General features: G+C 48.5%; 2 protein-coding genes across 14 annotated transcripts in view; one reads left to right on the forward strand and one right to left on the reverse strand.

Moving 5' to 3' along the window:
* Positions 1-14,160, forward strand: part of AKAP13 (A-kinase anchoring protein 13) — a 369,334-nt gene extending 355,174 nt beyond the window's left edge. For 7 of the 9 annotated variants that reach the window (XM_082618886.1, XM_082618887.1, XM_082618889.1 and 4 more), the window contains 7 exons: positions 1,728-1,889; positions 2,326-2,396; positions 2,868-2,912; positions 5,747-5,797; positions 6,437-6,886; positions 8,306-8,633; positions 9,465-14,160. In XM_082618886.1, the coding sequence (XP_082475012.1) occupies positions 1,728-1,889; positions 2,326-2,396; positions 2,868-2,912; positions 5,747-5,797; positions 6,437-6,886; positions 8,306-8,633; positions 9,465-9,514 (1,157 nt within the window). In that variant the 3' untranslated portion in view covers positions 9,515-14,160. Of the gene's footprint in view, positions 1-1,727; positions 1,890-2,325; positions 2,397-2,867; positions 2,913-3,884; positions 5,119-5,746; positions 5,798-6,436; positions 6,887-8,305; positions 8,634-9,464 lie in introns of those variants that run through there. The other 2 variants (XM_082618888.1, XM_082618892.1) reach the window with 2 other exon arrangements.
* The window catches only part of LOC309803026 (kelch-like protein 25), a 106,553-nt gene that overhangs the window by 4,266 nt on the left and 74,986 nt on the right, over positions 1-27,301 (reverse strand). The window lies entirely within an intron of this gene.

Here is a 27,301-nt window from a genome sequence, read left to right on the forward strand (position 1 = left end):
CCCCTTTTTTATTTACCAGTTGTACTCTGCCTATACTGTCAGCTTACAGCCACTGTATACGGCACTCTCCCCTTTTTAGACCCAACCTGTAGTCTTCATTCTGCAAGAACCACCACCAGTTTTTATCAGTGTCTCTCCAGCCATTTTGGATGTCTAAAGCTTATTCTTTAGTAGATGTCTCAGGAAAGGTTCATGAGGATAATATACTGAGTCCTTGCATATTGGTAATAATTTGTGCCCTTTATACTTGAAAATCTGTTCTGCTGGATATAAAATCCTTGGTTCATGTTCTCTTCCTCTGAGTATCTTAATTCTCGAATATGTTATTTATTTTTTTCTGATGTAAAACATTGCTGGCAGAGTCTGGCCGTAATTTGATTTTCCCCATGTAAGTCGCATGCTCTTTGCCTAGACGCCCAAAGGATTTTTTTCCCCTAAATCCAAGTAGTTTTACTAGAATATGCCTTGGTGTTGGTTATTCTGGAATGATGTTCTAGGGTTCACAGTGTTCTATTTTGACATATAGTTTCAGATTTTTCAGATTTCAGAGATGTATTCTTATAGTTTTTCGTATTTTTCCTACACCCTTGCTTTGATTTTCTTCTTCAAGAACTCCCACTATCCATATGTTGGATCATCTTTGCCTGTCTTCAATACTTCTTGCTTTCCCATAGTACTTTTTATAGCTTCATCTTTTTAATGTTTAAATATCCTTTCACCATCTATTAAGTCATTTTCTTTTGGGTTTATTTGCTCTCATATTCTAGTTCAGTTTTCATTTCTTAAAGAGATACCTTTTTTCCTTTCATTTCCACTTGAGTTTTGCCACCTCCTTTCTGTGTTTTCTGATTCTGACTTAGGTTCTTTCATGTCTTGTGTCATTTTATTTTATTAGCTCACTTATTTTATGGACATGTCCTTCTGATGTGCTTTTATTATATGTAGGGAAGTTATGCCCCTTGTTCTTTCTCTCTCTCTGCCTTTTCTTAACTTTGTGTGGGATTTGACTTTGATGTTTTTCTGTTGCTCATTTTTGCGTGAAATACATTTCCTACATTTTTAGGCTCAGATAGCTTTTTTGCTTCATCGGACTCTTCTATTGTTTTCATGTAGTGTTTTTAGAAAATAACAATGGCTTGTCTTAGGAGATTTCCTGCCTCTGTTTCCTCCCTTATTCCATCTGGACCTTCCTTTTTCCTTTATCTCTGTTGCTTCTCTCCTGCTCAATTTTTATTCCACTTTCAGCACTTTCTCCTTTCTGTGGGACACTGCTGCTCTAGAAGAGAACCCTAGCTGGTTGGATTTGAGAATTCAGATGCTTAGACTGCTCTAGCCCCTTGACCTCCCTATGGGAGGGGCAAAAAGCCTGCCAGTTTGAACTGCAGTTCTCAAATTGTCTCACCTTACTTCCTAGGGAATTCCTTTTAGCTGCTTTGGATCTGACTCCAGGGGCCATGCTCCTTCCAGTAAATTACTTTGCCTTCCTGTACCCTTTTAAATCTCCTAGGTCTCATGTGAATAAGGCTGAAGAGTTAATCTCTGCATTTCCATTAGAATCCAACTAACGCATGTATCCTGAGCTGAGAGCTTTCTCTGAGCAAAGGAAGTCACATAGTCACTTTGGAATTTTCTGTTCATCTTCCCTGTACATATAGTGTATTACCACGAGATTTTCTTTTTCCCATTAATAGAGGAGATGTCAGTTTTGCATGTTTCCTTTCTTCCAGTGGAGATCCTTCAGGGTTTGGTGAGTGGAAGCCTGGGAGGCACACTTGGGCAGGCTGTCAGCAGCCCTGTTGAACAAGAAGGCATGGTAGGCCCCGTTTCCTTGCCCCGGAGAGCAGAGACCTTTGGAGGATTTGACAGCCATCAGATGAATGCTTCAAAAGGTCAGTGGTTTTGAACTCATGTGTTCTTGTGGGCAATCCTTAACTATCACAACTAAAAATGATCTGTACTCTGGTAGCTCCATCTCCTCTGTCCCAATCAGTCAGTAAATGTTTTAGTGAGATCCTAGTAAGTATCTAGCTGCTAAAACACTCAGGAACCGCTATGAATGTCATGTTCATTTTCAGTAATAAAAGAGGTTTTCCTGAGATCTCAGCTAAGCTATAGCCAAAGGGGGGTAATAACACTTGTTTTTCCTTTCTGCTTCTAGTTCTTCTGCATCAGTAAAATTATTAATAATCAATCACTTAGCTGCCATTGGCATTAATAGGATTCAGAAATATTCTGTCCCTAAGCTATGTATATAGTATTTCCTTGGCTAATCTGTTTTACAACTGCAAAAAAAAAAAAACAAAAAAACCTTGTTTGTTTGTTTAGGAGGTGAGAAGGAAGAGGGAGATGATGGCCAAGATCTTAGGAGAACAGAATCGGATAGTGGTCTGAAAAAGGTATTTCTTTCTAAAATACACTCCCTAAGTCCTCCCTGGCACTTCCTCTAGATTCATAGTCTTTGAAATTAGCCTACTTTGATTTTGTTTTGGATGCCCAATTTGCCGTTTTGATTTCCTGTTTTATCTTAAGAGGAAAGCACGTTTTTAAGCAAACAGTACAATTCACAGCCCCACGTTCTTGGCCGTTGGGCCTGTCTCCAGACACCACGTCTACGTGCACAGCTCTGCCGCAGCCGTGGCTGGACCAGTTTCATTAAGAGGCTTGTTTAAATGCACACACCCACCTGAACTCTTTGCAAGGCTTCAGTAACAGTTCAGCCTCAAATCTTCACTGCCCGGCAGTGAGAAGCTACTGCAGTAAAGAACGAAAACGGGGAAGTCACAGCATAACTCAGACACACGCTGAATATCATTCTTGCCTCAGAGTCTTCATTGTTTTTAAATGCACTTTTTTTGTTTGTTTTATAGGGTGGAAATGCTAACCTGGTATTCATGCTTAAAAGAAACAGTGAGGTAAGAACATTATGAGCTATTTAAAAGAATATGATTTTGTTATAGTTGCTAGGTTAGGAATACTCATTTCTGTTTTGCCATGATGAACAAGCTGGGCTCCTGGCTGATCTGTGCAGTTGCGTTTCCTTTCCCTGGCCCCAGGGCCTCATCTTGCCCTTTTGCCAGAGTACTGCCTCTGCTTCTCTGTCCTTGAGAAGCCCCTTGCTTTCTCTAAACGTGGGCCATGAAGCTCCCATGGTGATTTCTTTCCATCTACGCACAGAGTAGAATTTGTAGCCACCTTTGCTGTAACACAAGCCTGGCACCAAAAGCCACAGTCTGGAACGTGGCAAATTAACTTGTGGGTAAAGTTTTGCATAATAATTTCTTATCCTGCAACTCAGCTTGAGTTTTCTTCTTCGAGCACTGCTTTTCGCTCTGTGTCACTCTAGAAGTAGCCTTGTCATCTAGCGAGAGATCAGGTCCCCATGCAAGTCCTTCACCTGCCTTCCGCTGAGCTCCGCTGACCCTGCAGGATAACCCACCCCTTTCACTGTTTCCCCGTCTCCTTGGGTCCCTCTTAGGAAATCCTCCTCAAGGTTACTACTGTCTCCAAACCTAGTTGACTCCAAGCGTGTGACTGTGTCAGCAGGCTGGAATCGGACACAGGACAGTGGGGTGCTAGGGTGTACCTCTCAGGGTGTTCTCTGTGTTTCTTCCTGCTTTTAATAGAATACCTTAAATCTCTGGGGAGCTTTCTTTTGAAATTTCAGGTTAAGGAAATCTTTCCTTTTTTCCCTAAAACACAGAAGGGTGTTTGTTGTCTTCTGTTTGTTGGCATGTTAGTCTACACGCTGACATCGTAACCCCCTTCAGCGTGTCCATCCTTGAATGAAGTAAACCTGCTCCCACACAGGCTGCTGTGCTCTGGTGCTGCTTAAAAAGTAGCCCTTAGTTGATTTTTTCACCTGGCAACTTTCCCCTCATATTTAGTGAGAAGAGTCAGATAAGAGACAGTACAAGACCAGTGGTTTTCAGGCATTCCAGCATGGATGATACACTACAGATGCTCAGCCAGAGTCAGCTGGTCTGCTGTGACTTCTCCCTCTCGCTGTTAATTAAGAATAAAGTGAAATGAGGGGCAAATCATATTCTCAGAAGAGCTAAGCCTGATAATTAAGTTTTTGTGTTTTAAATATTATAAAAGGAATACATGTTTGTGGTAGAAGATTTGGAAAACATCCAATAATGTAAAAAAGAAAAAAAATAAGTAAACATAGTACCACTGAGAAATAGCTACTATTAAACGTTTGGTGTTCATATTTCCAGCCTTTTCTTATACAGGACATGTATTTTATGTGTGAGTGTGAATTGCATAAACATAGTTTTATACAATTTGTTTCACTACTCCCTGGAGCTTCATATCCTGCTTTTTTTCTCTTAACACACCAGAAGTGTTTCCCCAGGGGGTATTTGTACAAAACATGCTAATTGGGCTTCCCTGGTGGCGCAGTGGTTGAGAATCTGCCTGCCAATGCATGGGACACACGGCTTCGTGCCCCGGTCCGGGAAGATCCCACATGCCGCGGAGCGGCTAGGCCCGTGAGCCATGGCCGCTGAGCCTGCGTGTCCGGAGCCTGTGCTCCGCAACGGGAGAGGCCACAACAGTGAGAGGCCTGCATACCGCAAAAAAAGAAACAAACAACAACAAAAAAAAAACCATGCTAATTAACAGCTGCATATTATTATGTTATGTGCCATAATTTATTTAATCTTTCCAGTGGTTCTTTCTCTACTTTTTTGCTTTTTAAATGATGCAGCCAAGAGCATCCTCATACTTTTTTTTGCACGGCTCTGATTATTTCCTCAGCATGTCATCCGCTCTCTAGAAAGGTTATACAGCGTTCATCCCTGTCAGTACAAGAGTATCCATTCTCATCATACTTTCACCAACACTGGGAATTATTTTTTAATTGACATTTTGTTGATAAGTTCAAGCGGTTATTTTTGCATTCTTCTGATTTCAAATAAGGTTGAATCATTTTTAATGTGTTATGTAATTGGCCATATGTATTTCTTTTGTAAATTGCTGGTTTATGTTCTGTGCCTGTTTTTCTACTAGAATATTCATTATTTTATTGATCTACGAGAGCCTTTTTTAAATTAAAGGGTTTTTTTTTGCCTTGCTCTGTTCACTGTTTCCTTTGCCTTTTTATTATACATTTTTACATAGTAAAAGTTGAAATTGTGTGTGTGTGTGTGTGTGTGTGTGTGTGTGTGTGTGTGGTTTCTTCCATTGTTTCTGTCTCTGAAAAGCCTTCCCTGTTTCAAGATCAGAAAACATTCTCACATTTTCTCACAGCTCTTTTACAGTTCTTTTCTACACTTAACATTTCAATCCATTTGAATGTTTTTTTCTGTGGATCCCAACTTAATTTTTTCCAGAGATTTAGCCAGTTTTTTTCAGAACAATTCACTGAATATTCTTTCCTTCTCCATTGACTAGAAATGCTCTTTGTATCATATACTAATGCTGCGGTTTGCTTCTGGGCTTTCTGTTTTGTTACATTGGTGTGTGTGCCATTTTTGTGCCTGTCATTTTAAATAATTGGAGCTTTGTAATACCTTTCACTGTGTGCTGACTTCCCTCCTACATACACAGTTACTTCGTCTGATTTTGTTTTTCTTGGCTACTTGTACCGGCTTATTCTCTGTGGTGCTTTCAGTCTGAAAGTACTTTGTTCAAATGCAAGCCCCTTGCTGTGTGGTAGGTTGGGTTCTTGTCGGATGACACGCAGCATGCTGGGGTCTGAGCCTCAGAGTCTGAGGTGATGGTCCTTTGATTCCTTTTGCAGCAGGTCATCCAGAGTGTCGTCCATCTCCATGAGCTCCTCAGCACTTTGCAGGTATGTGCCCTTCTCCTTTATCCCTTCACTTCCTTGTTTCGAGAGAATCAGTGACCAGGGTATTGTTGGCCTGGATCTTTGAGGTCTATAGGTTTCTTATGGGTAAATGGGGCCCTCAGACTAGAGAAGACTGGCTCTCATGATGAGAAAGGTTCCAGAATGCAGTGGTTAGAGTATCATCAACCCGCTAAGACTGGACTTGATGAGCACATGGTGGACTGCAGGTACCCTTGACAGCCATGCCCCAGAGCACATGAGGTGCTGACATGCACAGAGGAGATGGTTTCAGTCTGGAAGGCCTTTGGTAGGATTGTAAGTTTCCATATTCCATGTCTCTGTGTGGTATTTGGGTAGGGTGACCCTCCCCACACAGCTTTCTGGGAATATACTCAATTTCTAACCAGTCCAGTTCCTACCTCCTCCCACCTCCAAAACACACACTCCCACCCCAGACAAAGCCGCTGACTGCAAAATCCGAGTCCCCCACACCACTGACATTGAGACTTGGTTCCCGCCAAGGGTTACGCTGGAACATTTTCCCAGAGCAGCTTAGAAACCAGGGGAGGGCCGTAGTCTGGGGTGGCATCCTCGTCCTCCGGGCGGAGGCGCATCGTCCCCCCTCATGCGTCTCCCCCGCAGGGGGTGGTGCTGCAGCAGGACAGCTACATCGAGGACCAGAAGCTGCTGCTGACCGAGCGGGCGCTCACGCGGACGGCGTCGCGGCCCAGCTCCCTCATCGAGCAGGAGAAGCAGCGCAGCCTGGAGAAGCAGCGCCAGGACCTGGCCAACCTGCAGCGGCAGCAGGCGCAGCACCTGGAGGAGAAGCGGCGGCGCGAGCGCGAGTGGGAGGCCCGCGAGAGGGCGCTGCAGGAGCGCGAGGCGCGGCTGGCACAGCGCGAGGACCAGCTCCGGCGTGGCCGCCAGGACCTGGAGCGCGAGCACGACGAGCTGCAGCAGAGGAAGGTCGCCTACCAGAGCGACTTGGAGCGCCTGCGCGCCACCCAGAGGCAGCTTGAGCGCGAGCAGGAGCAGCTGAAGCGGGAGGCCGACTGGTTCAGCCAGAGGCCCGCTGACTGTGACGTCGGACAGGTACGGGGCGCTGGGGGGCCGGGTCACGACCCGCATAACCAAGAACCCTCTGAGCAGCGGAGGAAAGTAGGCAGGTAATATAAAGGCTGCTTCTACAGATCTGTTTATGCACCACCAGGGGGCAGGTGAGGAAGTGAGTCTTTTTCTCCTTTTTGCATCTCTCAGCATGATGGGTTGGGGTTTGGCCAGGGGAGTTAATGGATGCCTGGCACTTCCCTCAGCCCTCAGTGGCTTAGGCTGGAGTAACCTCAGCATCTCTGAAGATGGCAGTCAGCCGTCCAGGATTTTGGGAGCAACCCTTCTGCCCTGTGCCACAGAAGAAATCAGAATGGTCCCCAGCTAAAGGAACTTGTAGCTGGATGGGGACAACACACCGAAAACACAGGTCCCCCCGGAGTACAGTGCCTGAGTTCCTGAAAGAACCCACGTGGTGGGGTCAGTGGGCGTCAGCTACAGGGAGGAGCCCATCCCGGCAAATGATGGAAGGCAGCCCCTCTTACGGAGAGAGGATATTCCTGCTCGGGGATGCTCAGACATCTGGGCTCTGCTTAATTCCTAATTTGTCTTGCTACAGTGGATGAAACCTTTCTTTTCCTGCAGCTGCTACCTATATGGGAAGGCATCACGTATGTGGGAAGCACGCTGACCCCCGAGTTTATTTCAGTGGTGTTCTACGGTTATTCTGGAACGGGGCACCTGTGGCAGGTGGGAAGCTTGGGTGCACACAGATCCTCCTGTCTGCTGATACTCAGGTTGCCATTTGTTTGATCGATTGACCTTGGATCATGAAAGAAAAGGAAACTGACATCTTCCAGAGGGAGCAGTTTAGCTTCCTGCAGAGTTTTTCACATCTGTGGGGGGAGTAGCCAGTGGCTCTGTGTGCTTTTCGTGACATAAGGATGGCTTCCACAGGGAAGGCTGCAAGGCCCAGCGGGAGCACAGATTAGACTGATTATCTCTCTTTATCTTTGGTTTAACCTTTGGCTAGGATCTTGGTATAAGCACGTGTCCACCTGCCCTCTAACCTGAACAGAACTTTATAATCTCTTAGCCCTGAAATAATTATCTACACCCCCGTGTAAATCAGTCGTTGGATAAGCAGCTCTTCCTGCTTCTTCAGGGAATGGGAGTTCTAAGCTGCCTCTTCCAAGCTACTGTTAATTCTTTATGTTGCTGATAATAAAAATAGTAATGGTATCAGATGATATTTTTAGCACTTTCATAGATACTACCTGAGGGAGGGAGGAAATGGAACTGAGAAGATGAGAATCTTTTTACCATTTCTCTGGAGTCCAAGGCAGTGGGTGCACACAGGGCTGACCTACTGACACAGCCGGTGACCTCAGGTAGTGTTCACTAAGTAGGCACTGGGGATGCTGCCGGCCTCCAAGTCAGACCCCTTCTCTTGACCATGTGCAGGTTTCACATCAACACACCAAGCTGCTGAGGATCCCATCCTTCCTTCCGAATCCTGAGGAGACCCTCTTGCCACCAGCACCTTCTGTAGCCAAATCAGGGTCATTGGACTCAGAACTCTCAGTGTCCCCAAAAAGGAACAGCATCTCTCGGACACACAAAGAAAAGGGGCCTTTTCACATACTGGGTTCCACCAGCCAGACAAACAGAGTACCAGAGGGTCAGAGCCAGACCCCAGTGTCCACGTCCACCCGCCTGTTTGGGTTAGCTAAGCCAAAGGAAAAGAAGGAGAAAAAGAAGAAGAACAAAGGAAGCCGCTCGCAGCCCAGTGGTGAGTTACACACACCAGGTCTCCCTCTGGCCATGTAGTCCCTGGATTCTGAAGAGTGGGTGGCTTTAGCAGCATGGGAGTGGTTAAAAAGAGGTGGCTGCCATTCAGGTGTGTAAAAGCTGAACCATACACATCTCACCTAACCCACTTGCTCTGCCCGCAAAGGACTGTTGGAACTTACACTGAGAACACAGATTCAAGGAACATTTAAGAACCCACCCTGTGTGGCATGTGCACGAAGTAGAGAGTGCGGGCTCATTTCTCACACTTACTGTCCAGCTGAGGAGCTGAAACTAACCTCAGTGAAGCAGCTGCAGTCCTCCCTGCCTTTCTAGGCCTGGTCCAGTAATACTAACAACAGGTGCTTGGTGAGCATTTTCTGAGGGCTGCCTTAATCCTGCAGGTGACTGTGAGAGAGGTGTTGCTGACCCCCAGACACACTGGGAAGCTGAAGCTCGGGATTAATGACCTGCCTGCCGCCACAGGGCGTGCTATCAAATCACACTGCACAAGGTCTGAGTCCTTCTCATTAGGATTGCTCTCTCCCTTCTGTGTGGGAGGTTGAAGAGAAATCCCTATTTCCAGGCCTGTTTATAAACAGCAAGCCTAGTGTTTCTGTAAAGTTTAAGGAGCTGTAGACACGGAAGACATCACTGACAACCTCGTGCACTACGTCACCTGGAGGCCCGGCTGGCGGATGTCATTGCCCACCAGCCCGGCATCTGTTTGCATCCCAGAAGACTTGTGTTTGGGGAGGAAAGAACAGAATTTACCAGTGAAAAGAGCAGTTTTTCTGAATTTCTTTTTCTGCCTTGGTTTCCTTTTTTCCAGATGGCCCTGCATCTGAAGTACCCGCAGAGGGGGAGGAGATCTTCTGCTGACCCCGTTCCTCTCCGAGGCAGCCGCTCCTGTCCCGCCACGGTTACAGCCCCAACCCCTACTGTCCTGTTCGCGCACTCTCCTACACTGATGCCTGTGTCCTGCGGCGCCCAGCTCTCCCGCACTGCCCAGGTCCTGGACCAGAGGAACAACTGGTCTTGGGGGTCAGGGTGGGGAAGGAGGCTCAGGATTGGCAACCCAGCACCTCTCGGGTTGGGGCCAGTCCTGCTGGATGGTGGATGTTACACCAAGAGTAGTGGCCCCAGAAGTCCAGGCGATGGTTTTGGACATGTCAGGAATTCCTAGAGGCTGAAAGAATGTTTCCAAATGCTGTCTGAGACTCTTATGCCTTTAATTTTGGGGAACAGAACCAAAAATCAAACAACAGATAGTTTGGACATCATCTGAACAGCCCATCTGCACATACACGTGGAGTGCACCAGAACTGTGCACGGCCTATACCAGATGCCTGCTGGGCTCAGCTCAAGCCCCGCACGAGGGGCACTGCCCGCCACTGCTCAGGGAGCGCGCACTCAGAGCCTCACCCACTAGCCCTCCCAGGCCGTCTCCCAGTAAACTCACCCCATGCATGCCTCACCCCTTTTCGCGTGTATTTCTCATTTCACTTCAGAAGGGACGGCAAACATTTGTGAGAACCAGTGAGAGAAGGCTTGATGTCTTTAAAAAGCAGATGATCTTGAAACACCTTGATTTTGGTGTTTCAGTCACTTTAAAAAGAAAAAATGTATCTAATTTTATAAAGTCTAAAAGAAATCATATATTGGCTTTCCAAGATGTGTGCCCACATGTTCTGGGCACAGACGAAGTAGAGAGGCCTCCTCACCATCACCCCTGTGGCGTGACACTTTTTGGTTGTCACTGGCCATTCAGCAGTGGCCATGGCCTCCTGGCAGTATTCCTGAGACCTCGAGGTGCCTCCCCAGGGAATCTGCTCCTGCCTGGCAGTCGCCGTGGGAGAGGGTGGCCCCATCCGCGCTCCACCCGTGCAGGGACCGCCTGCTTCTCCTGCTGTCAGGGGGTGCCCACCCTGTACTAGGCAGCTGGCCGAAAAGCAGGTTCAGATGGGTGTGTTAGGCCCATATGAAGTGGTTCCCACCAGTACAGACCGAGAGAAGAGCTGGCCAGAAGGTATGTCTTGGAAAGTTCTATCAGGAGGCCTGGCAAAATTTGATTTCTTTGAAAAGTTTTAAAAACGAAAGGCCTGTTGGTTATTGTACTCTACCCCTTGAAGAATCCACAGATGCTGCCTGTTTGTTCTTTTCCTTCTCTCTTTTTCTTGTCCCACTGTGTTTTGATCTGTATTCCTTGAGGCTTGTCACCAGCGGGGAGGTGCAGGATATTTCTCCCTGAGGCCCCTGCACCTGCCACACTTGTTAACCCCCCAGGAGGGGAAACCCTGGAAAATTCTGTGCTTTAAATATGGTCTTTGATTCCTGCCTTTTGCCCCTCAGGAGCATGGGTCTTTGAACATACTTTTTAAAAACAAAAAAATCTGTAACTTGGTGCTTGTTGATGAATTGCAAGCTGGCCTTGCAGATGGAGATATTTATCTTTCAGTTTATTTGAAAGAGGTCTGGTTTAAAATTTTTAGCTTAGATTTGTTTTATTTATTTGTGTGTTGTGTGCATGTGTGTATGTGTGTGTGTTTTAAGGGTGAACACAACAGCCCAACGGTTTCAACTGTCCAGTCAAGCAGCCGGTGCTGCTTCCTTACTCCCCCGTGTCTGTCAAAGTGCCTCGAAGGCCCAAAGGAAAATTAAGGTTGGGGGAGGGGTCCATTTCCTTCCCTCCTCCCACCCTCACCTCATACTTTGATCAAGGGATGTCTTCTTCCTTGCTTGAGAGTTAAGAAACTTGCCACCCATGGGCTACATTTGCCTAGTTTTGTCATGGAGATTTCTTACCCTTCAGAAACACACCTTGAGCAGAACCAGCTGATTTTCTATTGAACCTTAATGTACTACCCCCCCTCGCCCCCCCACAGAGACCCTAAACAGCAAACGGTTAGGTTGATTCCTGCCGCCAGTCCGTACAGCTCAGCTTGAGTACAGCCAGCCTGTCATGCCTTTCTTAGATCCACAGGGAGCTCAGCCGTCTCTCCCTGTCACTGGCTCAGGTTCACCTCTGTGGGTCCCCGTCCCACAGAGAGAAGCTCTGCTGAAGAGGGGTGGGGCTGGTGAAGGAGGACCTGCATCCTCCTTCCTCTGTCCGTGTAGGCCGGGCCTCCCTGTCTCTGGGCTTGAAACCAGGGCTCAGTGCTGATGGGATTTGCCTTAACACAGGCTCTTCACAAAAAGCACCCTGGACGCTGAGTTTCTGTATATAGCTGCACAGGTGGCTTTCAACTTTAAAGGGTCTTTTACTCCCAACTAGTTGTGAAGTTTCGGTTGCCTTGATTATTCGGTGATAGTTTTTTAAAGTGGTGATTTCCCCTTCACCTGCACCCCACTAACTTAAAATACTTTGGTCACCTTGTGGTTGGACAAGTTTAGAATCAGAATCAGAAGACATCTCCCCCAGAACAGTGTGCGGTGCAGAGAGAGAACCATTTACCGGGACCCGTGCTTTTCCATGCCTTCGTCCTCTCTCCCCCTTTGATAAGGAACTCGGGGATTTTGTTGTTGCGCTTGGGGAACCAACCACCTGGGATTGTTGCTGCTCCTGCTTTTGCTGATGGCCTTGAGGTCTCCTCTGACCTTGAGGCCTGTCCTGGTTACTGAGGTGTCCTTCATGTGAGAAGGGGCTGTCTCCCGGGACAGCTCAGACTCAGTTCTCCAGTGTCCCCACGCTAGGGGCCATGCTTCTCTAGCTTCAGAAATCAGATGCCTGGCCTTCCTTGTGTTTAGGTTTTGGGGGACAGATGGAAACACCATCCAGAGTTCCAGAATCTCGTGAGTTGCCTGGAAGGAGGCTGCATCTTCTCTCAAAACTTCCATCATCTCAGTGGTCGTCATCCCAGTCGGGTGGCATATGCACTTTAAACGCTCTCTACAGTCAGCTTCACTTTTGGGACCATCAACTATGCTAACAGTATGAAGAGGGTTAAAAACAGGCAGATTGCCATAATTCAGCCTTTGCCAACATTCCATCCTCAGCCCCCATGAGAGCTGTCTGTGGGGAAGAAATCCTTATCAAGACTTTTTTTTTTGGAAAGGTACGAATCTTACCTTTTTTCCTCTCATGTCTCAGGGTAATACCACTAAAAGTTGTTCCTTTGCTAATATTCTCCCTTATTTGTTATCTTCCCAAGACCCTAGTATTAGCAGTAGTGAGCACACATTTTTAAGATCCTTGGGCTTTGTTGTACCTTTATTTGGAGAGTGGGTGTTAGTGTGTAGGGTTTATAACTAGGCCCCGCCTTAAATAAAAGGTAGCATCATAACCTTAGGGGCCAGAACTCCATCCCGAAGGTACCGTTCACAGAAGTACTTTATATTTCATCCATTGGTCACAAAGTTCTTTTTCCATAGCCGGTTCTTTCTCCCCAAGGATTTGGTATCGGCCTTGGAGCGGCAGTTGTTGATACAGCGTTGATGGGGGGGCCAGTTGTGCCCAGAGGACAGCTAAGCCCAGGGACTGGGGTGGGAGTGCGTTGAGAGAGACGGTCCTGGTGAGTGGGCTTCAGCAGCCATGAAGAGGGTGGCTTGGAGGGGACCCCCGACACTGCCAAGGGGTGTGGACACACTTGGAATGTGGAAGCCCAGAAAGAACCCTTCCAGTTCCACGGTGGCAGCGGTTGAGGGATGTGTGCCTTGCCTTCCTGCAGCGGGACAGTGTGGCACACACACCTGTGGTCCTGGGGTCACAGCCCCACCTGGTGCTGTTTCTCCGATTGACCCTCGGAGACAAGGAAAGGGGCAAAGAGATTGTTTTGGTTCGGTTTTTCATTTTCTTTTTCTTTCCATGTAGCGTAACATTCCTAGTTAACCGGAGCTTTGGGATCTACTGCCTGCTGGCCAGGTTTTAAAGTGAAAAGTCTTTTAGTGCTGCCGTAAGAGGGAAAAAAACAAAGGCTTCTTTCCATGTATCAATCGGATTTAATTTGTCAAAAGCTCGACAGGCCTTGAGTGAATTCTCCATCTTGCTAAGGTTTAAAGACAGGCAGACCCAGCTGGCTAAAGTCTCCTGCCGCAGACGGTGACAGCCTGCTCCAGGCACCCAGGCTGAGCCCAGTCTCTGCTCACCCCAGTGTTCACCCTGCTTGAATGCCTCTGCCTTTTGTGACCACCTGCCAGGATGGGCAGCTCCAGAGCACTGACAGGGGCTTGCCCGGTCGGCTGGCCCACGGTCGCGGTTTAGCCTGAGGTTTCTGGCGTGTTGCCCCGCCGGGTGTGCTGGGGACACCAGGACATGCAGGAGGGTGATTACCATGCACCTTATATCTCTGCTCTCGTCTGTTGTTCTCAAATGCTAAATGAACGTTACAGATGCTGTATATTAATTTGTAATTATGTATAAAGTGAAGCAGTTTTAAACTGTAAAGATTTTTTCAGTGTGTTTTCTGGAATTCTGCCACAACATACTGGCTTTGTATTTTATTTATCTTCCTTTCTGGTTAGCGGCTTCCGACCCTTGTAAAGTTCCCCTCCACCCTTTCAAAAAAAATAATAAATGCCCTTTAAGTCTCGATGGTGACTGTGTTGTATTCCTGTCCCTGTGGGCTTCCTGAAGTGAAGGCTTCCAGGATACTCTGGGTTCCTGGTGAAGGGGCACCCCCTACCCAGCTCTAAGGGACCCTTCTCCCCAGTGAAACCTTATTTCTGTACCTTCAGGAACAGGACTCAGGAGGACAGCCCCGGAGCACAAAGCAGCTCCCGGGGAACTCAAGTCCCCTGGAGCTGGACCCTAACCCGGGGGCACCAAGAGTCAGAACCATTTCCAGTCAAATCAGCGCGGTAAGAAACGTCCTTGCTATAGATTCTACTACGTAAAAAAGATGAATGTCAGTATGCCTTTCTTTGCCAACTTTTTTCACCTCATCCCACCCGCAAACAAGGGAGCTGCCAAAAAACTAATTCAGAAAGAAGAATCCCATTTGCATGTAGCTCCACAGGGATTTACTGGGTCTGATCCTCTGAGAAAGTGCTGGAATGCACACGGTAGGAGCTGTTGCCGCTGCTGCCTGCGGGCACCTGTGCCGCCCTTCCTGAGTCGCTGGCTGCCTCCCCGGAGTCCAGGCCTGCTGTCATCCTATGAGAGGCCCCTCGGTCCAGCCGGCCGCGTGGTGTAATGCGAAGAACGTGGGCAGAGCTGCCTCGGTTCCCAGCTCTGCGCTCCCAAGCTCCCTGTCCCTCCCCAAGAGACAACCAAAGAGAGGAAAGTCCTGCCGGGTTGCCAAGCGCTTTGCCTTGCTCAGTGAACTTGGAAGTGCCCAGATTTCTAAGGAGTCTTGCAGCCCTGGCAATAGATGCCTCCCCAGAAGCCAGCAAACACTGGTCCCTGCTCTCTGCCGCCTGCCCTTGGCTGTCACGGCAGCTGCAGCGTCCCGACACCCCCAGCGGGGCTGGGAGAGTGGTTCCCACAGCCTCCCTCCTCCGCCGCTCTGCTCCCATCGTGCTTGGGTCTGAGCCAGGGACAGGCTCCATGTGGGAGGCAGAGGCCAGAGGAGGGAGGAGGTGCCACCCTTTGTTCCAGAAGAAGTGCAGAGGCACAAAGCGTGCAGGGCTCCACAAGGACCGACCATCCGTCCAGTGGGGCGTGGGGTGTCTGCCTGTTCTTGAGGGAGAAGGTGCCCCAGATAAAAGGGGCCGCTCCTGTCTGAGGACCTCCCACCGGAAGGAAAACCAGGTTGTAGCAGCCATGTGCCCAGGAAGGGAGTCCTGCTAACCAATGCAGCAGGACAGAAACCTGAGTCACAAATGCCGGGAAGAGGTTGGTGTAAGGCCAACTGGCCCGAGGCAGGGGAACGCAATCAGATTCACAGGTTGCATCAGACCGAAACTCTCCGGACCACCCAGTTCCAGAAACTGACCTGGGGACTTTCCACCCGGCCCAGCCTTCCCGCCGTTCGAGGGGCAGGACCAACGGCACTAGATATTGCCACGATACCCGAAGAGACCACCAAATAAGGAATAATACCCTGCGCCCTCCCAGATTCACCACACCCCTTTCCCTTCTTGCCCTATAAAGTCTTGCCCAACCCTCGCCCGGGTGCGACTTCTCTGGCCCCTTTCTCTCGGACCAGTGAACCTCGCCCGGGAGCGCCCCCTAATAAAGCTCACTTGAAACTTTCCTCTGTTTCGCGATGCCGTTTGTTAAGATCCGACCTTACATTTGGTGCCGAAACCCGGGAGGGGTACCAAGCCCCGCGGGTTACCGCGAGGGCCGCTCCTCCCCTCCCCCAGGAGACAACCAGGGAACCTCTACTCATCCACCCGATCCGACAGAAAACGGGTAAGTCCCCCTCCCTTGTTCCCTCCGAACCCCAGAGTCCCTACCCACCGGACTCCCTGTCCCTAATCGCGGCCACGTCAGGGACTCCTCTGTCCTCTGGGCCTCGGGCAACTGTGGAAACGTCCTAATCGCCTGACTGCTCTCCGACCCGCCGGGCCTCGGGTGATTGTGGAGACGTCCCAATAGCCTGACCACCCTCCGACCTGCCGTGAATTGGAGACTGGGACCAGGGACGCCTCTCTCCCTCTGGACAGACTGGGGGTCATGGGAACCTCACAATCAAAACCAGATTCTAAGATGCCCCTGGGGTGTCTCCTAGCTAATTTTACAGCCCTCGGTTTCTCCCAAGATCTCCGTCGCCGACGGCTTATTTTCTATTCCACTGTGGCCTGGCCACAATATCCTCTAGACAGTCAATCCAAATGGCCTCCTGAAGGGACTTTCGATTTTAACATCCTCCGTGATCTAGATAATTACTGCCACAGGACGGGCAAATGGTCCGAGGTCCCCTATGCTCAGGCCTTCTGGTATTTACGCTCCCGCCCTTCCCTCCGCGTCGATTGTTCCACTTCCCAGATCCTTCTTGCCAGACAGACATCTCCTACATCCAAGCCCCTAATTTCCTTTGACGATGACCCCTCTCCACTAGCCGACCCACCCGAGTCTCTCGCCTCTCCCCACTCCAGAGCTCCTCTCCAACCTCCACTCAACCCTGAAGCGGTCCCTCCTCCTCCCGAACCCGCTCCGGCCCATCCAACTGCTCCCCCGCCTCCCTCAACGGTTTCTCCTCCCACGCCCCTTGCCTCGCCAATTAGTGCACATACACGCTCTCACGACTCCCAAAATCGAAATCTCCTCTGCCCTCTGAGGGAGGTAGCAGGAGCGGAAGGATTAGTTAGAGTTCATGTTCCCTTTTCCCTCCAAGATCTCTCTCAAATAGAAAAGCGATTAGGCCCCTTTTCTGCCGACTCTTCCCTCTATATCAAAGAATTTCGCTACCTCTCTCAAGCTTACGATCTAACCTGGCACGATATCTTTGTGATCCTACCTTCTACTCTGACCTCTGACGAGAGGGAAAGAATAAACTGCTGCCCGAAACCATGCAGATCAGGTTCACCTTACTGACAACTCCATACCTGTCGGAGCGACTGCCATTCCTGGCACCGATCCAGGCTGGACTTATCAGGATGGCCAAGATGGCCATTGTAAATGCGACATCATGATCCAATGCCTCCTGGCTGGCATGCAGGCTGCCGCTCATAAGGTAGTCAATTTTGAAAAACTAAAAGACACGACGGCAGGGGCAGCGGTCCTAGCCACCCATTTTATCACCCAATCAGCCCCGGACATCCAAAAGAAATTTAAACTGGCAGAAGACGGCCCTCAAACCCCTATTCGAGATCTGGTAAAGATGGCCTTTAAAGTCTACAATGGCCGTGAGGATTTGGCAGAATCCAGCCGACAGGCTCGGATGCACCAGAAGGTGGCCCTCCAAACCCAAGCTCTTGTAGCCGCCCTAAGGCCGGCCATCTCCCATGGATCACAGCATCCATGGGGTCCGCAAAAGGCAACCCCGCCAAGGGCCTGCTTCAAATGCGGAAAAGAAGGCCACTGGGCTCGCCAATGTCCCAGTCCCTGACCTCCTTCTAAGCCCTGTCCCAGCTGTGGGCTAACGGGCCACTGGAAGAGTAACTGCCCTACGACTGGCCCTCCCTCAGCGTCTCCACGCGGGGGGGGCAGGCCGACGCAACGGCATTACCATTCGAACTGCTGGGATTGGCTGACGAGTGACGGCGCCCGGACTCGAAGACCCTCATCACCCTCGCCGAGCCCAGGGTAACGCTACAGGTAGCGGGTAAGTCCATCTCATTTCTGGTGGACACGGGGGCTACCTATTCGGTCCTGCCTACTTATTCCGGGCCAGTTTCTCCTTCCCAGATCTCGGTCATGGGTATTGATGGCAAACCATTCTTCCCACTCCAGACCGGTCCACTCCCATGTCATATCGAAGGACTCCCTTTTACTCATTCCTTCTTAGTCATACCATCCTGCCCAGTTCCCTTGCTAGACCGAGATGTCCTTTTCCACTTAGGGGCCTCCCTCCAGCTGGTTAGACTTGACCCTAAGGTCCCCTCCTCCCAACTCCTGCTTCCTCTTCTCGGCCTGTCTTTAGAACCCTCCCCCTCCTATCCCCCTCTTCCAATCACACCGAACCCAATCAATCCCCAAGTCTGGCATACTTCTAAGCCCATAATAGCAACACACTATTCCCCCGTCCTCATCCGCCTAAAGGACCCCTCCAAATTTCCATCAAAGCCCCAATTTCCCATCTCTGAGACTCACCTTAGGGGCCTACAACCTATTATCACCAGACTCCTAAACCAGGGACTCCTTATCCCCACTGACTCTCCCTGCAACACCCCCATCCTGCCTGTCCACAAGGTCTCTGGGGATTATCACCTGGTCCAGGACCTCCGACTAATCAATGACGCCATAATTCCTCTCCACCCAGTAGTACCAAACCCATACACCTTGCTCTCCCATATCCCCCCATCCACAACCCACTTTACGGTTCTGGATCTCAAAGATGCCTTTTTCACTATCCCCCTACATCCCGACTCTTATTTCCTCTTCGCCTTTACCTGGATGGATCCGGATACTCATACTTCCAGTCAGCTCACCTGAACAGTTCTTCCCCAGGGCTTCCGCGACAGTCCTCACCTCTTCAGTCAGGCGCTGGCACGGGACCTCACTTCCTGCTCCCTTACCCCCAGCACACTCCTTCAATATGTAGATGACCTCCTCCTTTGTAGCCCATCTCTCAGCCTCTCAAGACAACATACTGCCGATCTCCTCAATTACCTTGGCTCTCGCGGTTATCGGGTCTCTCCAGCCAAGGCTCAGTTATCTGTATCTTCTGTAACCTACCTGGGGCTCCACCTTACCCCTACCACAAAAGGTCTAACAACCGATCGCACCCAGGTTATCCGTGAACTCCAGCCTCTGGAAACAGCGGAACAAATTCTCTCCTTTTTGGGCCTTATAGGATTTTTCCGACACTGGATCCCTAACTTTGCTCTCCTCTCTAAACCCTTATATCTAGCCGCTAAAGAAACCCCTCAAGGACCCCTCACCTCTCCTTCCGCCGTTCGACAGGCCTTTCTCACCCTCCGTAACGCTCTGATATCTTCTCCTCCCCTTTCTCTGCCCAACCCAAACCGACCGTTTCACCTTCTTGTGGATGAACGGGCCGGAATAGCCACTGGACTCCTTGCCCAACCTGTAGGGCCTTCCTACCGCCCCGTGGCTTACCTCTCCAAACAGCTAGACCCAACCATTCGGGGATGGCAACCATGCCTTGGGGCCCTAGCAGCAGCAGCCGAACTGACCAAACAAACACTACAGATACTCAACCACACAGGAATAGGTAACATCTCCGACTGCTTTCTATGTGCCTATCTTGGCCGGCCACCCTTGGCTGCTGTCCCACTCGACCAGCCCTTCAGTTCTACTTCCTACACCTCTCCAAACCCACCTTTTTCCCCGTTAAAAGTCCCCATATTTCTTGATTCAAAAAACCTCACCATCTGTTACGGCAGCCGCCCAAATCTAGCTGATACTGGGTTTCTTTGTAACTCATCCCTCACGGTAAACACATCAATTGAAGCACCACCAGGCATGTTTTTGTGGTGCAGTGGTTCCCTCACAAAAGAGATCAATTCTTCCTCCCCCTTCCCATGTATCCCCGTTACTCTCGTCCCACAACTCACACTGTATAGCCAAGCCGAATTTTCCTTGCTAATCACGCCGCCCTTTACCCGATGGAAAAGAGCCATCTTTCTTCCTCTAGTCGCAGGCACTCTCTCGCCTCCTCCCTGGTCGCTGCAGGCCTCGTGGGGCGAGAGCTCTAACACATGGTGTTTCAACATCCCGCGACTTAGAACATAAACTCCAGCTAGCCATTGAAGCCTCCGCCGCCTCCATCTCCTCTCTCCAGCGCCAAATCACCTCCATAGCCCGAGTCGCTCTCCAGAATCGATGAGCCCTGGATCTCCTGACGGCCGACAAAGGAGGTACCTGCCTCTTCCTACAGGAGGAATGCTGCTATTACATCAATGAAACAGGACTCGTCCAAGACAACGTAAACGCCCTCCATAGCTTAAGAGAAGAACTCCAACGCAAACACCAACAGTCCGCCTCCCCAATTCCCAATTAGTGGCGATCCACCCTCTATACCTGGCTAACACCAATCTTAGGCCCCTTAATTCTCATCTGTATCTTGCTCATGTTTGCCCCCTGTTTTCTTAGGTTCCTTCGCAGGCGCATGGAGGAAGTCTCTCGGGTGGCCACAAACCAAATGCTCCTCGGTCCTTACACCTTGCTTCCTACAGAACCCCCCACTGGTCTCCCCTAAGCCTCGGACCTCTGGTCTCCCGACTCCCCTTTCGATGCCCTCATTCAGCATGAAGTAGCCAGAGATCAGAACGCTGCCCCATTACACCAAAGATGTCGGGATGTAAGGCCAACTGGCCCGAGGCAGGGGGACGCAATCAGATTCACAGGTTGCATCAGACCGAAACTCCGGACCACCCAGTTCCAGGAACTGACCTGGGGACTTTCCACCCAGCCCAGCCTTCCCGCCTTTCGAGGGGCGGGACTAGCGGTCCCAAGACTGATGTAACCGGCACCAGATATTGCCAGGATACCCGAAGAGACCACCAAATAAGGAATACCCTGCGCCCTCCCAGATTCACCACACCCCTTTCCCTTCTTGCCCTATAAAATCTTGCCCAACCCTCGCCCGGGTGCGACTTCTCTGGCCCCTTTCTCTCGGACCAGTGAACCTCGCCTGATCCGACCTTACAGTAATCACTCACACAGCTGTAAATAGTCCCACTGAAGTTTGGGCTGCACTTCCCTCCAGGCGCCTTGGTGAGACTTTCTTCCTGGGAAATGGGATCTGGACCCTTGGGATGGAGTGGGAGGGGAGGGGGAGCCAGGAGGGCCTCTGGGGGAATTGGCTGGCAGAGCTCAGGGGGCGTGAGGGGAGTGAGCTCCTTAGACCAGCTGAGAACCGGGCCTGCTTTTCTCCCCCTCCCTTGTCAGCACATCCCTTGAGGGCCCTGAACTTCCCACCCCACCCACCCCCAGCAGCTTTAGAGTTGAAGCTGGGCCGTTGCCTGGACAACCCCGGTTCCCAGCCTTGCCTGGTCTCTGCATCCAAAGGACAAAGGAGCGGGACGCTGGTCACCTGAAACAATGCTCCCTCCACCCGCAGGAGGAGCTGGAGACCAGCCCCGGCTGGGGTCCCGCTCCGTTGAGGGGGCAGTGGACAAAGGCTGGGGGGCCATGGGATGAGTGAAAGAACGGGCGCAGACTTCGGATCAGAGTCTGGGCTCAACGTCCAGTCCAGCCATCTAATGGCCAAGTGACCTTGGACAAGTTATTGAACCTGTCTATCCCTGTTTTCCTCTTTCATTTGGTAACCAGGGTATCTAGCTTGCAGATTTGCTGTGACAATTCGGTGAGATGCTGAATGTTGGTCCCCAGCACATGATTCTTAATTCCTGAGCCTGTTACCCACAGCTGCAGCAGGAGCCTGTCACAGCAGCAGTGCCGGAATCCCATACCTGGCCTCTGTCTCTGTACCAGGAGGTGAGCGCCCAGAGGAAGAAATGACATTCCCCATCGCCTGGCAGTGGCGCCCAGCCCAGGGCATGGCTCGGAGCTCCTTGTCTCTGGGCTTCTGGTTTGGGATACTTGTCCCCCTTCCCTCACTTTGCTCAGGTGAACTGTCACTTCCTAGAGGAAGCCTTCCCTGACAGCCAGGGCAAGCCCAATCCCTCCCTCCTGTCTTCCCTTAGCATCTGGAACCCTCCGGCCTACACAGAACACGTGACACCTGGAACCACCGGCCTTTGGCTAGTGTCCCCTCCCCCTAGCTTCCAGACCAGAAAGCAAGGCTGAGCCCGAAGTCCACGCCCCACACACCCTCATTCCAAGACCGCAGCGCTGGGACTGGACAGGCAGGATTGTCCCAGGGCCTGGAAGAGGCAGGGAACACTGCTCTGCCAGCAGGACCAAGGTGGCAGGTGGCCCTCAGCTCCAGCTAACTCCAAGAAGGCTCTCCCCATGGGTGGCCTCTGGTTGAACCGTACAGAGTCCTGCTGCCAGGGCTGGGATGGCCGTCAGCCCCTGCCCCTACAAAGCAGCTGAGCCTCACCCCCATCAGGCCTTGCAGCCAAAAGTGGGCCAGGCCATTCTGCCCAATCTGGGACCAGGAAGCCCAGGGGGTGGTCTCTCACCCTCTCCCACTGGAGATGAGAGCATCTCCGAGAAAGGCGGGCTGGGAGAGCCAAAGCAGCCGGGTCTGGAAATAGAACCACTCAAGTTCATACCCTGGTGCCCCACTCCTGTGTGCCCTGGGCCAACATGCTTAACCTCTCTGAGTATAGTTTCCTCCTCTGTAAAATGGGGATGATGGCACCTACCCCCATACTGTTACTGTAAAAAAAATAATAATAATTACGTGTCCTTTCTTTTTGCTTGGCAGGAAGAGACAAGATAAAGGCCTGGATCTTGGGACTGTGCAGACATGTGGGCCTGCAGGTGTGAGCATTTACTGTGACTTCAGGGCTCCCCCAAGCTTTCAGATTTTTCTGGGTCAAAGAAAGTTTGCCAGTGTCTTGTCTTCTTCTTGGAATGACCTTCCCATGGAAGTCCTAAGAGCGAGGGGCTCCCACTGGCTGGAAACCCATAGGTCTCATATCCATGATGCCTTTGAACCTAACCACTTAAAGGGCGTCTGAGTCTCCCATTTGCGGATGATCACACCAAGGCTCATGGAGTTAGGTGATCGGCCCAGCCAGAGCCAGCAGCAGGCCCATGCCTGCCCACATGCAGAAACAAGATTTGCCCTTAGACCAGTGTTCCTCAAAGGACACTTTAGATCCCTGCACTTGAACTATCTAGGCTGCTTGTTAGAAATGCATCTCCCTGGGCCCAACCCCAGATTTAATTAGTCAGATTCTCCTGGGAGGAGGCTAGGAAACTCACAGCTTTCACTAACTCCCTGGGGAGTTTTACGCATACCACAGTTCAAGAGACCCTGGGTGCACCCAATACTCCCACCCCGGCGAGTTGGGCGGTGGGGTGGAAAGGAAGAAGGAGAGAGCTCCAGTATCCCACCCCTCAGAGCAGTGAGGTCCTTTCCACTCTGCAAACAGAAGTTCCCTCCATCAATCCTGTTCTTGTTCTGCAGATAATGCTCCACGAACATTCTGGCTGTTTACAAACCTGTTGACAAAGTCTGGGAGCAGTTGCATGATTCTGAGCAAGGTACAGAAGGGAGTGGCATGATACATTTAAAGTGATGAAAGGGAAGAACCTACAACCAAGATTACTCTACCCAGCAAGGATCTCATTCAGATTCAGTGGAGAAATCAAAAGCTTTACAGAGAAGCAAAAGCTAAGAGAATTCAGCACCACCAAACCAGCTCTACAACAAATGCTAAAGGAACTTCTCTAAGTGGAAAACACAAGAGAAAAAAGGACCTACAAAAACAAACCCATAACAATTAAGAAAATGGTCATAGGAACACACATATCGATAATTACCTTAAACATGAATAGATTAAATGTCCCAACCCAAAGACACAGGCTTGCTGAATGGATACAAAAACAAAACCCATATATCTGCTGTCTACAAGAGACCCACTTCAGACCTAGGGACACATACAGACTGAAAGTGAGGGAATGGAAAAAGATAGTCCATGCAAATTGAAATCAAAAAAAGCTGGAGTAGCAATACTCATATCAGATAAAATAGACTTTAAAATAAAGAATATTACAAGAGACAAGGAAGGACAGTACATAATAATCAAGGGATCAATCCAAGAAGAAGATATAACAATAATAATATATATATGCACCCAACATAGGAGCACCTCAATACACAAGGCAACTGCTAACAGCTATAAATGCGAAAATCGACAGTAACACAAAAATAGTGGAGGATTTTTAACACCTCACTTACACCAATGGACAGATCATCCAGACAGAAAATTAATAAGGACACATAAGCTTTAAATAACACAATAGACCAGATAGATTTAATTGATATTTATAGGACATTCCATCCACAAACAGCAGATTACACTTCTTCTCAAGTGCACATGGAACATTCTCCAGGATAGATCACATCTTGGGTCACAAATCAAGCCTCAGTAAATTTAAGAAAATTGAAATATATCAAGAATCTTTTTTGACCACAACGCTATGAGATTAGAAATCAATTACAGGGAAAAAAACGTAAAAAACACAAACACATGGAGGCTAAACAATATGTTACTAAATAACCAAGAGATCATTGAAGAAATCAAAAAATACCTAGAAACAAATGACAATAAAAATGTGATGATCCGAAACCTATGGGATACAGCAAAAGCAGTTCTAAGAGGGAAGTTTATAGCAACACAATCCTACCTCAAGAAACAAGAAAAATCTCAAATAAACAATCTAACCTTACACCTAAAGGAACTAGAGAAAGAAGAGCAAACAAAACCCAAAGTTAGTAGAAGGAAAGAAATCATAAAGATCAGAGGGCTTCCCTGCTGGCACAGTGGTTGAGAGTCCACCTGCCGATGCAGGGGACACAGGTTTGTGCCCAGGTCCGGGAAGATTCCACATGCCGCGGAGCAGCTGGGCCCGTGAGCCATGGCTGCTGAGCCTGCGCGTCCGGAGCCTGTGCTCCACAACGGGAGAGGCCACAACAGTGAGAGGCCACGTACGGCAAAAAAAAAAAAAAAAAAAAAAAAAAAAAAGATCAGAGCAGAAATAAATGAAATAGAAACAAAGAAAACAATAACAAAGATCAATAAAACTAAAACCTGGTTCTTTGAGAAGATAAACAAAATTGATTAACCATTAGCCAGACTCATCAACAAAAAAAAAAGCCTCAAATCAACAGAATTAGAAATGAAAAAGGTGAAGTAACAACAGACACTGCAGAAATACAAAGCATCATAATAGACTAGTACAAGCAACTCTATGCCAATAAAATGGACAACCTGGAGGAAATGGACAAATTCTTAGAAAGGTATAACCTTCCAAGACTGAACCAGGAAGAAATAGAAAATATGAACAGACCAATCACAAGTAATGAAATTGAAACTGTAATTAAAAATCATCCAATAGGGCTTCCCTGGTTGCGCAGTGCTTGAGAGTCTGCCTGCCAATGCAAGAGACACGGGTTCGTGCCCCGATCCAGGAAGATCCCACATGCCGTGGAGCGGCTGGGCCGGTGAACCATGGCCTCTGAGCCAGCGTGTCTGGAGCCTGTGCTCCACAACAGATGAGGCCACAACAGTGGGAGGCCCGTGTACCGCAAAAAAAAAAAAAAAAAAAAAATCATCCAACAAACAAAAGTCCAGGATGAGATGGCTTCACAGGTGAATTCTATCAAACATTTAGAGAAGAGCTAACACCCATCCTTCCCAAACTCTGCCAAAAAATTGCAGAGTAAGGAACACTCCCAAACTCATTCTACGAGGACACCCATCACCCTGGTATCAAAACCAGACAGAGATACTACAAAAAAATGAAAATTACAGACCAATATCACTGATGAATATAGGTGCAAAAATCCTCAACAAAATACTAGCAAACAGAATCCAACAACACTTTAAAAGGATCATACACCATGATCAAGTGGGATTTATTCCAGGGATGCAAGGATTCTTCAATATACACAAATCAATCAACGTGATACACCATATTAACAAATTGAAGAATAAAAACCATATGATCATCTCAGTAGATGCAAGAAAAGATTTTGACAAAATTCAACACCCATTTATGTTAAAAATTCTCCAGAAAGTGAGCATCGAGGAAACCTACCTCGACATAATGAAGGCCGTATACAACAAACCCACAGCAAACCTCATTCTCAGTGGTGAGAAACTGAAAGCATTTCCTCTAAGATCAGGAACAAGACAAGGATGTCCACTCTCACCACTATTATTCAACATAGTTTTGGAAGTCCTAGCCATGGCAGTCAGGGAAGAAAAAGAAATAAAAGGAATACAAATTGGAAAAGAAGTAAAACTGTCACTGTTCACAGATGACATGATACTATACGTAGAGAAACCTAAAGATGCCACCAGAAAACTTCTAGAGCTAATCAATGAATTTGGTAAAGTTTCAGGATACAAAATTAATGCACAGAAATCTCTTGCATTCCTACACACTAACAATGAAAGATCAGAAAGAGAAATTAAGGGAATAATCCCATTCACCATTGCAACAAAAAGAATAAAATACCTAGGAATAAACCTACCTAAGGAGGTAAAAGACCAGTACTCAGAAAACTATAAGACACTGATGAAAGAAATCAAAGATGACACAAACAGATGGAGAGATATACCATGTTCTTGGATTGGAAAAATCAATATTGTGAAAATGACTATACTACTCAGAGCAATCTACAGATTCAGTGCAATCCCTATCAAATTACCAGTTGCATTTTTTACAGAACTAGAACAAAAAATCTCAAAATTTGTAAGGAGACATAAAAGACCCCAAATAACCAAAGCCGTCTTGGAAAAAAATGGAGCTGGAGGAATCAGACTCCCTGACTTCAGACTATACTACCAAGCTACGGTAATCAAGACAATATGGTACTGACACACCAACAAAAATATAGATCAATGGAACAGGATAGAAATCACAGAGGTAAATCCACACACTTATGGTCAACTAATCTATGACAAAGGAGGCAAGGATATACAATGGAGAAAAGATAGTCTCTTCAATAAGTGGTGCTGGGAAAACTGGACAGCTACATGTAAAAGAATGAAATTAGAACACTCCTTAACACCATACACAAAAATAAACTCAAAATGGATTTGAGACCTAAATGTAAGACCGGACACTATAAAACTCTTAGAGGAAAACATAGGAAGAACACTCTTTGACATAAATCACAGCAAGAGATTTTTTGATCCACCTCCTAGAGTAATGGAAATAAAAACAAAAATAAACAAATGGGACCTAATGAAACTTCAAAGCTTTTGCACAGCAAAGGAAACTATAAACAAGACGAAAAGACAACCCTCAGAATGGGAGAAAATATTTGCAAATGAATCAACAAAGGATTAATCTCCAAAATACATAAACAGCTCATGCAGCTCAATATTAAAAAAACAAACAAACAATCAAAAATGGGCCGAAGACCTAAGTACACATTTCTCCAAAGAAGACATACAGACAGCCAAGAAGCACATGTAAGCTGCTCAACATCACTAATTATTAGAGAAATGCAAATCACAACTTCAGTGAGGTATCACCTCACAGCGGTTAGAATGGGCATCATCAGA

This window comes from Mesoplodon mirus, assembly GCF_964341445.2.
Source record: "Mesoplodon mirus genome assembly, chromosome: 4".
NCBI classification, from domain to species: Eukaryota; Metazoa; Chordata; class Mammalia; order Artiodactyla; family Ziphiidae; genus Mesoplodon; species Mesoplodon mirus.